The 12390-nt window shown below is 36.5% G+C and overlaps 2 protein-coding genes across 3 annotated transcripts; one reads left to right on the top strand and one right to left on the bottom strand.

Annotated features, from left to right (window-relative positions):
- Positions 1 to 2115: 2115 nt before the first annotated feature.
- On the bottom strand, positions 2116 to 7588 carry LOC111793345 (RING finger protein 10). Of its 2 annotated transcripts, none has more exons than XM_023675189.1 (9): positions 7316 to 7588; positions 6630 to 6673; positions 5030 to 6277; positions 4695 to 4783; positions 4477 to 4579; positions 4290 to 4394; positions 3854 to 3971; positions 2621 to 2794; positions 2116 to 2474 (listed from the first exon to the last, which is right to left on the bottom strand). In XM_023675189.1, the coding sequence occupies exons 1-9, from the start codon at positions 7509 to 7511 to the stop codon at positions 2323 to 2325; spliced, it is 2229 nt and encodes a 742-aa protein (XP_023530957.1). In that variant the 5' UTR covers positions 7512 to 7588; the 3' UTR covers positions 2116 to 2322. The 2 variants fall into 2 exon arrangements, with proteins under 2 accessions (XP_023530957.1, XP_023530958.1); XM_023675190.1 differs by having other exon boundaries at positions 5030 to 6208.
- A 1508-nt stretch (positions 7589 to 9096) lies between these two features.
- LOC111794053 lies at positions 9097 to 11309 on the top strand. Its single transcript, XM_023676168.1, has 2 exons — positions 9097 to 9537; positions 9946 to 11309. The coding sequence occupies exons 1-2, from the start codon at positions 9142 to 9144 to the stop codon at positions 10864 to 10866; spliced, it is 1317 nt and encodes a 438-aa protein (XP_023531936.1). The 5' UTR covers positions 9097 to 9141; the 3' UTR covers positions 10867 to 11309.
- The last annotated feature ends 1081 nt before the right edge of the window (positions 11310 to 12390 follow it).

Below are 12390 nucleotides of genomic sequence, written 5' to 3'. Positions count from 1 at the left end.
AGTTTTTTTTTTTTTTTTTTTTTTTTTTTAATTATATAAGAATAAATAAATCAATTTTTGTCCTTCCAATTTGACATAGATTAATTATATTAAAAATGAAAAATTAATATATTAAAAAAATTATTCACAATAATAAACGAAAAATAAATGAAAAAATGTGTGCATATAGAAAATGAAAAAAAAAAGGATGAAAATGGGGACGAAAACGTTCTCCGTCTCACGTCTTTTTGTTCCGTAAGAATAATAATAATAATAAATTTCATGATTTAAAGATTATAATTCGATAAAAAAGAAGAGATTTTTAGAAAAAATAAAAGGTAAGTATAAACTTGAACCTACTATCTGATAAAGCGTATTAAAAAAAACATTTTAGACATTTCCAAATATGAAATGAAGATTTAAACTTTTAACCTTCATTTTTTTCGTTCAACAATATTTAAGGATGAGACATTAAAATTTTGAATCTTTTTGCTAGAAGTACATGTTAATTATCGTTGAATAATACTAATTTTAACTTGAACTTTTAACTTAGTGTAACGATTCTAAGTGCAAAAGGCTGATTATAACTCTATAGGATAACTATCTATAGGATAACGATGAATACGTTAAGTGGGAAAGTATCTCAACTCTTAACCTTAATATAAGAGAGTGGGTTGAGGCTCACCACCAAAAGAGCAAGCGAGTTGAGGTGACATGCTTGTTCGATAGGTAAGTAAATAGCTGAAAAATAAGTGTTGTGATGCATCTAAGGATGATGGTGTAACACCTAATACACAAGAAAAAGTATGCAAGAAAGTTAATCTAAGGCACAAAGAAGATTAGAAGCATTGGTGGTGTCGACAATGTGAGAGCCATATGAGGTTCCAAGTCGTAATCCTGAAAGTTGGAGTTGCATCATGAGTTTCGACTAGTGACTCTAGAATTAAGTGCACAATGAAAGATGTGTATGCTAGATTTCAAAACAAACAAAACAAATGCATACTACATGCGAGTGTACAACTCTTCGATCTAGATGACATAAGTGCCTTAGAATGCACTGTAAAAAGAAGCATGATGTTAACACATGTATGTGGTGTGAATGAGTCTCAGATGCCATCCTATGAAGATGAGAAACCCTTAGAATGCACTATAAAAAGAAGCATGATGTTAACACATGTATGTGGTGTGAATGAGTCTCAGACGTCATCCTATGAAGATGAGAAACCCTTAGAATGCACTATAAAAAGAAGCATGATGTTAACACATGTATGTGGTGTGAATGAGTCTCATACGTCATCCTATGAAGATGAGAAACTCTTTAACAATGTTGAGGGGCGGGGCATGAGTGTGTCCCTATTGCACCTTGTCCCTTATTTGAAAGTTGTGGCATGAATGAAGCTCTAACATGGTATGCTTAATGGACATGACATGAATACAATTACTCATCCTGTCTCGATAATGTTTGAATGGATGGATGGATGAACGTCTAAAAAGCAATAACAAGTAGAAAGAATCAATGGGTTGATTCTCCGTAAGCTTGTTCAAGTGAGAAATAAAGTTCGATGACATCTAAATATTCAAGATGACATCCTAAGGGGTTGATGGGCACCAAACAAGCATAAAAAGGCTTGAAGAGTGCAAGACTCATTCTATTTGGTAACTTTAGCTATTTAGGGCCAAATGAGTGGTAGGAATCATGGTAGGAATCATTTTCGAAGTACTTAGAAGACTCTTAGTTATGACTTGGTTGTGCAATCAGGATCATCCTGAAGCATCCAACAAGCTCGTTAAGCTAGTAACGACTTAGTTAAGAGGTATGAATTGTTCGTTAGTACCCAATAAGTCGTATGAAAGGTTATAACTCCTTCTAGGAAGGGTTTAACTTGGTGTAAAAGTTGAACGGTTAAGTGATCTAGAATCAAGATACTAATAAATGAAGTGACAAACTATGTAAACATACTCCCTAATTTAGAGACAAGGTTAATGACTCGGCCTAGAATACAAGCAAGTCGGTTAAAGTCTCAAAGAGTTAAAATGCATGCGCGACAACCACTCGACAATACTAGTTCGGGTGAATGTTCAAGATGACATAGTGATGGAACAAGTCTCTTAAACATGGCATTGTATTCATCATTCTTGCCGGAGGAAAAGAAAGGATAGATTAATAATAGCAAACCATTTTATTTAGCCTTCTGTACAGAGCTAGTCTTCTAAAACACAAACTACCACAAAAGCAATCCTAAGTTTTTTAATCAAAAGCCTGATACTGCAAATGAACATTGTTTTATACAGCTAAAAATGGAAATACCTTTATTACAATCAGGATGTTCACCTTGAACTTAATCAATAGCGCCGACCGCCCGCTGTGGATAACAAAACTCGACTTGGTTTCTTCCCCTTCTTTCCCACTTCATTTGCCTTAGGAGATTCTGTACTTCCTCCAGACTTCGCTCTCGATATTATATTTGCAAACGATGGAGTTGCATTGTGTATCTCTGCAATGAACACACAAGCATGATTTAGAAAGAGCCGAAGGATATGCGAGACTCGTTGAAAAACTGAAATTCCAAGGTTCCATTTTCACAATTGTCAGCCTTGGAGCGAAGAATTTACAATGAACAAAAAGGTATCCGAGAAGTACCATTTGCACCGGATGAATCACTTTTCACTTCATTAATGTGCAGAGAATCAGTTTCTTCAATTCTCAAGGATGGAGAATCATGTGCAGCAGCGAAACCAAGTCTTGTAACGCTCGAGAACAGTTGCCTCCCGCCAACAGGAGGGCTCGATGATGTCACAGGAGAACTTCCTAAAGCTAGAGATCGAATAATTCACAGGAATTAATATCAACAAACCGTGTGCCAAACTCTATGACTATACTATTACTAACTACAGTCACAGACTTAATAGCCTATAATCTTAAATCAAATTCTTGAGAACCAAAAAAAAGTAAATATTTTCTGCCCATATTGCCAGGCAACATCATTTGAAAGAAATGCAATTTTCAAAATACCCAAAATTATATATTAGTATACTACAATGGGATCGATGATGTTGTATAACCATGCAACAACATGCACCCCATGGATAACCAAAGGTATATACCTCATCGGAATAAATCTATAAAGGCATAATCACATTGGTCAAATTATATATACATATAAAAATACCTGCTCTTTGTTTAAAAAAAATACTCCTATCCGTTCAAAAATTATAATATTGCGCTTGACTTTCATAAACGGTATGATAGTAGCTGGGTAGTAACTAGAATGCGGGTTTGCATTAAGTCTAAACTTACGGTGTCCTGTCCCATTGACTTTTCATTCAACATTCTAACAAATTTCTACTTCAAAGGTAATTTAGAAATGTTTATGAAAGACCTTTAAAACAGAGAAAAAAGTTGGAAGTACTTTTTTAGAAAATAATTTAGCAATTACAGATAACTTTGTTTAAGTGGTTTATAATTTTAAATATTTGATTTGACAACCCAGGTTACTACTTCAGAGCTCCCTGACGTTTTGAAAAATAAGCTTATTTGGAAGCCTTCCAAGTATATTCTTTTTTCCCTTTCTTCATTCATAATATTTTTTAAATCCTAACCAAAATTCACAAATTAAGGTGTTCAGTTCTTAAAACTTCCTTACTATGTTAAGAATATGGCAAAAATCTCAATAACTCCTAAAAGCATATACTTCTCTTAACAAAACAGGAATTGCCTCATTAGTCAAAACTGCTCAGTGTTATTCTCTAATTTCTACACGAAGAACTCAGTATTTTTAGAAGTCAAAACATATTTACAATAGAATTCACCTACCCCCATTGCAAAAATTCAAGCAGACAAAGGATGGAAATGTGACAGTAAGGTAAATATTACCTTCAAAGTCATCCAGGGAAAGGTTTGGAGTATCATAACGATATGAACTTCCTGATCCGGCCATCATTGACAAAGAACACGTTGAAGCAGATTCTGCTTTGATCTTCTCCCTTTGCATCTGATCATAACAAAAACTCATGATTTGATTACCGAAAAGAGGAACCTACTGAAGTAATAAATGTTCATTTGAGATTTCATTGAGGCCACTAATCTAGAGTGGGATATAATATCTCCTTCAGTTCACGAGTACTAGAATAATTTTATATTACTATGACTTAATAGTCAAACCTTTACACAATCCAACAACAATAACTAACTTGAAAAGGAAACAAGTGATGGCTTACGTACATGGGAACTAACGGGGAAATGACTAACAGAAATTATAAAAGAATTGGAGAGATCCCAACAACACCTAGGCTCTAAGTTCGCAAAATACCTTTTTTGCAAGTTGTTTCCTCTGCTTCTCACGCTTCTTTATCTCATCCATGAAGGGAATCATGGAGGACGAAGGCAACAGGTTGGTCAAATCAATTTCACACAGCTGAAAATTTTGGGGGGAATGATCAGAAATAATGACTTGCAAGCCCTTAATATTGTTCAAGAAACTTGACGAATGAGTATACCTGAAACGATGTTGTTAAGGAAAAATGACTCAAGTAACGATACCGCCTTCTTGTGGCCTCGGTTTGGGTGACTGTTTCAAATTCTAAAATCTTTCCACTTATTCTACAAATGCCAAAAACAATTATGAGAAACTCTAAATAAACCTAATAAAACGCAAGAGTTACAATCCCTTGTTCGCAAAATGCAAGAGATATAATTTGTCTTAATATATACAAACCTGAGTGGCAGTCTGCCATAACTCCCATAATATTGTAAAAGACACTTCATGTTTAATGGATGGAGAATGATATGCTGGCCATCGGTAGCCTAAAATCAACAGAAGCAGTTAATATAAAATGCATGCGAAAATTAATAAGTGGATGCTTTATGAATCAAAATCCAAAAAGCATCTATGGGATACAAATAGGCAATCCCTTCTAGACAAACCGAAGGAAACGAAAATCAAATATGCCAGCATTTGTTTGACACAGCTAATAATAAGGTACAATGGCATATCGTGAAAAGCAAAGAGACCTAATCAGTGTTCATACGCAGGATAATAATGATTTTCACCTGGTAAAAATTGTACGAGTCCTTGTCCTTTGCATCTCTAGTTTCATTTGAGTTTTGTTGGAGTTCTAAAAGTTCATCAACAGCCTCAGTCTGACCCACATGAGTAGAATAATCCAACTTATCTTGCACTACATTTCCTAGAAACTTGCAATCATCATTAATATCAATGGAAGAAGCCTCGTGTCTAGAACTGCATGCTCCAGGCCCAGCATTGCTAACATTACCAGTTGGAAGGAGCGTTTGAGATCTTATCTGACAGTCGTTCTGCTTAAAACAGGCCTGAAGTTCATTCCAATCCTTCTTCCTCTGCTCCAGTTGTTCCAAAGCAGCACAAACATATGGAAGCTTTTCGAGGTCATCTACTTGTCCTGTTTCTGCTTTTGCTAACCAGGCATCTAAATCAGATATTGCTTGCCGCACTGAGAGATCCACGTCAGATGTAAATATAAACTTCGAAAAAGAATCATAGATTTCATCGTTATCACTTGACCTGATACCATCCTCTTGTTTATCCTTGAATGATAAGGCAAATGAATCTTTTTGCCGAGTTAAAAGCATAAATTCTATAGTATCACCAACAGAATATTGCTTCAAAAGCTCAATGTGGACGGTGAATAAATCCTTCAGAGACAGCATCACAAAACACAAAGGGCATTTTTTCCAGCAGTCACCTTTCTGATCCTCCTTGCCCATTAACAGGTACCTCAAAATGCACGGGAAACAATAAATATGTCCACATGAGGTAATTTGAGGACAGTGTGGATGCTCCAGACAAATAGGACATTGAACCAATGATGGTGTAGAATATCTTACACATATGATATCCTCCCAACGCAGCATTTTATCAGGATCCAAATATTCAGGCGTATGATAACCTGTATCTAAAACCACAAATTTGTAATTAGCCTGGAGAAATAGATCCTTGTTGTATGGCTTTATCTTATGCGGCCTTCTTGGAGGAGGAGCTCTGGCTCGAGGACGAGGACGAGAAATGGGATCATATTGAAAATTGAGCAAATGGTTTCCATTTGTCATTTGGGCTTTTCTTCCAGCTGAGCGTTTATTGTTGGCATGAGAGTTTGCAGACCTGGCGCTTTGCTGATCATGAGAAGAAATTATAGAAGACGATATTTTACTCCCGGGAAGGACTGATCCACCATCTTCTACACCAGATTGGCTCTGCAAATGGGTTACAGTGTTTTGATGAGCTGGCATCTTCAAATCATTCAGATTCTCTAATTTACTAACCTATATATCACAGTATACATGAAGTAAGATCGTATGCTTCCTTTTCATTTATCACTTCACAAGAAACAATGAACGTTTTTTTTTTCCCTAAAGAAAACTAATCCATTGGAAAATTTTGAATCCAATTGCTCAGGTTCAGGTTTGATTACTATCGATATACTGTAAAAACCAATAAATTCTTTTTAAATTTGAACAATCAATTTATTATCTTATTTTTAATATACACAAAAATGCCAACCATAGTTTGTTAATAAGTACAATACATGACTTATAATTTAACTACATAAGTTGATAACTTAACCAATCCACTCATAGCGCTAAATTACTAACGAATAACTAATATACAACATACCTTCTTGGAAGATTCAGCATCATCTGCAGGTTGAATCGACAGGCCTGAATCAAAGATCAAAATGAATCAAATATAACTCCTCTGTAGAATACATAAGAAAATACACACCCGTCTCAAAAGTAATAGCACATGAGAAAGAACATCAGATCCCCTGATTAACGCTGGCATGAAAAATTCCCCTCTTTTCCATTACCAGTTGCTTAAAAGCTAAAATCATAATCAAGACTAAAAGGATAATTTCTCGTATCCATTCTACTTCTTTATTGACTAATCAAAACAAAACTAGAAATTGCGTAATCCAACAAAACTTCATCAAATAGCCCAATCGTCAGCAAAACAACTGAGACCCCCAAAACTATAAGTATAGTGATTCAAGCGTGTATGACCTAACTTCTTTTCACCAAATATTTTCAGTAAATTGGATAGTACAGCTACAGCTACAACATCTCAATTTTGAGTAATTTCATTCTTTTGACATCGTGAACAGGATGCAAGGACATATATTATATCACGTCACAAAACCACGATAACAGCTAAAACAAACAAAATCAAACTCGGAATTGCACATTTCCGTCGATATATTCACTATCCACGATCAATGGAAAACAAAAAGAGGAAATCAAACATAATACAATAGCATTCAGAACTAGTAAAGGCAATCGAGTTCATGAAATACAAGAATGAACCTGATACGTTGCAGGAATCCCCGAGAGACGAATGGGGATCGGAAATCCGTAGGGATGGACAGGAATGCGTGGGAGAGAGAGTGGATTGAGAGAAGAGGGGGTCGGTTCCATGGTGGGAATTAGGGTTTAGAGAGGAAGCTGAAGACGAAGAAGATGTTGAAGTGGAACCCTGGATTTGTGAAGGCAGGATGGACATGAAAATCTCGGAAGGAACGAGAGGGGAGTTCGTCGTAAGCGTTCAGCCACAGTCACCGCTTCCCAATTTAATTCAATTCCCCCTTTTATTCCCTTCGTTATTTCCTTCAATTTCAATTAATTTTACTTATAAATATCCATATTCCATCAATTTTTCATTTTTAACCTTCCTCCCCCAAGTCATCACAATCTACCCGTTTCAGGGCCTAGCGTACTCGCTAGCACTTTTTCCTTTCTCCTATCGATACGGGACCCCCTCCCGCCAAATCCCACTCCCTTTTGGGGCAAGCGTCCTTACTGGCACACCGTCTCGTGTCTATCCCCTTTTTTGGGCAGTGTCCTTACTGGCACATTGTCTCGTGTCTATCCCCTTTTGGGGCCATCGTCCTTATTGGCACAACGTCTCGTGGCTACCCCCTTTGGGGAACCGCCTCCTCACTGGCACGTAATCCCGTGTGTGACTTTGATACCATTTGTAACGGCCCAAATCCACTGCTAGCAGATATTGTCCTCCTTGGACTTTCCCCTTCGAACTTCCCATCAAGGCTGTAAAACGCGTCTGCTAGGGGAAGATTTCCATACCCTTACAATGTTTTGTTCTCCTCTCCAACTAAGGTGGGACATCACACTACAAAGTTCGAGTTGTCGAAAAATATTTTCTCAATGTTATTTTATGATTATTTCGAAGAAAATTTTGTAATACATCATTTTTATAAAATAAATATGTAAACAAAATTATAATATAATATTAACAAATAAAATTATAACATAATGTTGTAGGTAGTTTCTAAAAAAAAATAAAATTTAATATTACAACATAATCTTTAGACTTATTAGCCAAAATAAAGTATAATTGATTAAAATAAAATGATTGCTCGTTTGTAGAAAGTCATGAACAATATGTAAAAAAGTGAGGACGGGATGAACATGAGGAACACAATCCCCCGTCTCTGGCTCCATTTATCTAATAGGGTTCCCTCTCCCGATGATTTTCCACCTCATTCAGGAAGGGTCTCTAAGAATCTCGGCTTTGTGGGTAAATGAACATTTCTAATTACATTTAAAAAAATACACGTGAACTTTGACATTAACACACTTAATCGTTACAAAAAAAAGGTTCTAAAACGTCTGTATTGTCAATATATGTACGTATACTATCCCTCTACACTTCATAGTCATGCTCGGGTACTCGGTGTAAAAATATAATATTAATTTAAATGTATGCATCATCGGTTAATTACCATTAAGCTTATTTTATTTAAACTAATTATATTTTTTAATTTGATTCCAACTTTATTATGATGTATGTGTTGTATTACCTATTAAACTTTTAAAGAAAAGAAAAAGAGAGAAAATTACAAATTTATTTAATACGATTTAATAATATTAGTAAATGATAAGAAAAAATGGTCTTTGTTTTTTCTCATCGGCCCAAGCCCAACACCGACCCAGGCCCAACAACGTCTCAGGCCCATTTACACCCAATGGGCTTGCGAGTCGGTGAGGTCCAACTTGACCCGTCCGTTAAAGATCCGACTGGAGGTGGAAATCAGTTTATGAATTTCATTTTCATTTCCATTTCTTCGAAATCAGAACAGCCCTAAATCCGCCATTGATCGCCATTGCCGAGCATGGAGGACAATTTCAAAGTTCGTGTGGACAGAATTTTTGGCTCTCTCTCTTCTTCTTCATCGTCATCTTCTTATTCTACGGCAGCTTTCAACTCACCTCTGAGTTCTCTGTGGTGCCTTACGGACGATGAGGTCGAGAGGAGGGAGTGGATCAAGGGGAAGGTAGACCAACCGGAACCGGAGCTCGAGCCGAACTCGTTCCTCGCCGGCGAAAGGAAAGTGAACGGAAGGAATTCATTTCGATTCCGAGATGATTTTGAGGATGACGTCGGTGATTTGGACGAAGATCCAGAGTCGAATGGATCGTCGAGTAATTTTCCTAAGCCTGACGATTATGGAGATGAAGAATGGGAAATAAAGTCCTTGATTGGACGGGACTGCACCCTTGATTTCGAGGTACGCCGCTAGCTCTCTCTGGCTCTTTGTCAATGTCGTTTAGAACCATTCTGATTAGTATATTCTCAATTTTTGCTGGTTTATGGGTAAGGAAAGTTCAACTATCGTGAAATCTGCTTTCAAGTGCATACTCGAGGATACTACATATAAACTAAATGACAATCCGATATTTGGATTTTATGCCTTCGTCATAGTGTTTGAATCGAGCAAATACTGTTCGACAGGATTTTTTAAAATCTAATTATATGTCGTGTTGGGAAGCTTGTTGAACGTGAGATTATATAGTATTGTGCTGGTACATTGTGGAATATGGAGTATCATTTAGGTGTTCTGGTCTCCATTTGTCTAGTAGCTTGCCTCCTGAGATCTACGATTTTGAATTGATGAGTAACTGAAAATTCTATGCAGGAAGAGGAAGATGAGTATGATAAAGTTGCTGTTGGCAAGGAGAAAGTTGGAGATCGGTTGTATATGAAGGACATAACTGACTGTGGTGTTGAAATAGATTCGTGTACTGAACTTCCTACTTCGATACGAAATTTCACCAGAGATCCGCGAGCTAATCATTTGGCTGCAAAAGTTCGGCTCAAGGAAGATGCAGAAGCTTCTAAAACAATGGATTCTTTGCACGTCTCCGAGAACGGTGCAGTAGCCATTGCTGTTTCTGAATGCAATGCTTCCCATAACCCAAAATCTATTCTGAAGAGGAAAGATAATCCTCTTGATGCCAAATCGCACAAGCGTGTCCGATTCGACCCTGAATGTGAAATTTCTCGAGAGCCTCAAGGATCAGAAGATATCTCTATGGAAGCAAACTCTTCCATTGGAGCTGCTGAAGTTACCACTGAAGCAACCTTCCAATCTCAAGGCTTTCGCCCTCAAGCTCCGGACTACTTACGAAATCCATCGAGATACACGCATTACACTTTCGATTCATCCAATGAGGTGGATGAAGAGTCCAACAAGAACGCCTATATGGATTTCCTTCAGCTGGTGAGAGGATCAAAGACGATAGAACCGTCACATCTCGATGATTTTTCAACTGGTCCACCAAAATCAATCACCTTCATCCCAAAAAAGAAAGCAGGTGATACAGTAATGCTTGAAAATCCTACCCCAGGGGAGCAAAATCATCAGAATGGAGTTGGCAAGGAGCTTGTGCACCAGAAAGGCATGCCCATCGGCATCGCATCCGTGGACGCTCAAACTGATGATGTTTGCTCTATGGAAGAAGACGAGCCTGAGAAATTAGAAACTAGAAGAAACAGCTCACAAAAGACAGCCCGCCAGTACAGGATGAGAGCTAAGATGGACTCGGAGGAGGCCTGATCGATATGAGGCTGTCCGAATCTCGTCTTTACCGCACTTTGTTTGATGCACAATAGTTTTGGGACACTGTCATGGACAGCCCCATGTATCGGGCGAGTTAACGAGTTACTAACTACAAAATTTCCAGATGACACTCTGCACCTCGAACCGTGATCATGGTCAATATCTCCGCTTCAAGCTCCAACCTCGGGGGGCAAGGTTCGTGTACGAGTATGGTAACACGCATTACATAATGACTGTTTTCGTAGTAATTCAAATATTGGCTCGTGGTGTAATTGGTTTGATAATATGCATGTTTCTCTTGAATTAGGGATATGGTTGAAATTGAGCCATCAACTTTAAAAGGTAGAACTCAAAAGTTTTAGTTTATTGCCTTCAAAGACGTAGAAGACATTTAGAAGCTTCGTCTCAATTTTACAGCATGGTTAGATGTCTCTTCTAAATCAGTTTTTGCACCAAGTGGGAACAACTTAGGTTAAATTACGGACTAGTCTATTTGGTTCTTAACTAAAGTAATTATTATCTACTCATAGGCCTTAAATTTTAAAAATTGTCCCAAATTTCTGACGTATTTTAAAATTGACCCAATTATTAATTATAAAATTAAAATTTATATAAACTCAAAAATTAAACTTTTAAATTTTGTATATAATAGCTAATAAAAAAGAGATTATACCAATCTTTTTCAATTTCTCAAATCTTGCTTTCGAAATCTCTTTACCCTGTTTTTCGAAATCTCTCCTTACCCTATTTTTTTAAAACTTTCTTTTCTCTACTTTTCTAAAACTTTCTTGAATCGGAGTCTCGTGCATATGTGAACGAATTGACTTAACTCACTTGTTGCTGGGAAGTGTGCATATGTGAACGAATTGACTTAACTCACTTGTTGCTGGGAAGTGAGTACCGCACGATCGCAAGTCCGCTGTCATCAAAAGTGCAATTGTAACAAGTGGTATTCCGTTGGTATTCAGTTTTGGCTAACAATAAGTGGTATTCAGTTTTGGCTAACAAATTTCAAAGGACGATGTAACAAGTGGTATGTAGTTTTGGCTAACAAATTTCAAAGACAATAAATAGGCCAATATTTTCAATTTTGTGTCTAAAAATTGCAAGTGGTACTTAGTTTTGGCGTTTTGGCTAACAAATTTCAAAGACAATAAATAGGCCAATATTTTAAATTTTGTCTAAAAATTGACTTGTCTAATATTTTCAATATTTTCAATTTTGTGTCTAAAAATTGACTTGTGTCTAATAACAAAGTTTAAAAAACGCGCTGATGCGCTGATTTGTGTCTAACAAGTGTTTAATAACTAACAAATTTAAGAAAAAAACTTTGGTTTGTGTCTAATAACTAACAAACCAATCTTTTCAGTTTTGTGTCTAATAGCTAACAAATTTTCAGTTTTGTGTCTAATAGCTAACCAATTTTAAAAACTTTACAATTTCATAGGTTTAAAATGCTTAATAATTTCATAGGTTAACCTGACAATACTTAGTTTCAACAGTTAATCTAGAAGATCAAAT

This window comes from Cucurbita pepo, chromosome LG04 (assembly GCF_002806865.2).
Source record: "Cucurbita pepo subsp. pepo cultivar mu-cu-16 chromosome LG04, ASM280686v2, whole genome shotgun sequence".
NCBI lineage: Eukaryota > Viridiplantae > Streptophyta > Magnoliopsida > Cucurbitales > Cucurbitaceae > Cucurbita > Cucurbita pepo.
The sequence above is the reverse complement of the archived record's forward strand: the minus strand, read 5'-3'. Positions and strand labels throughout refer to the sequence as shown.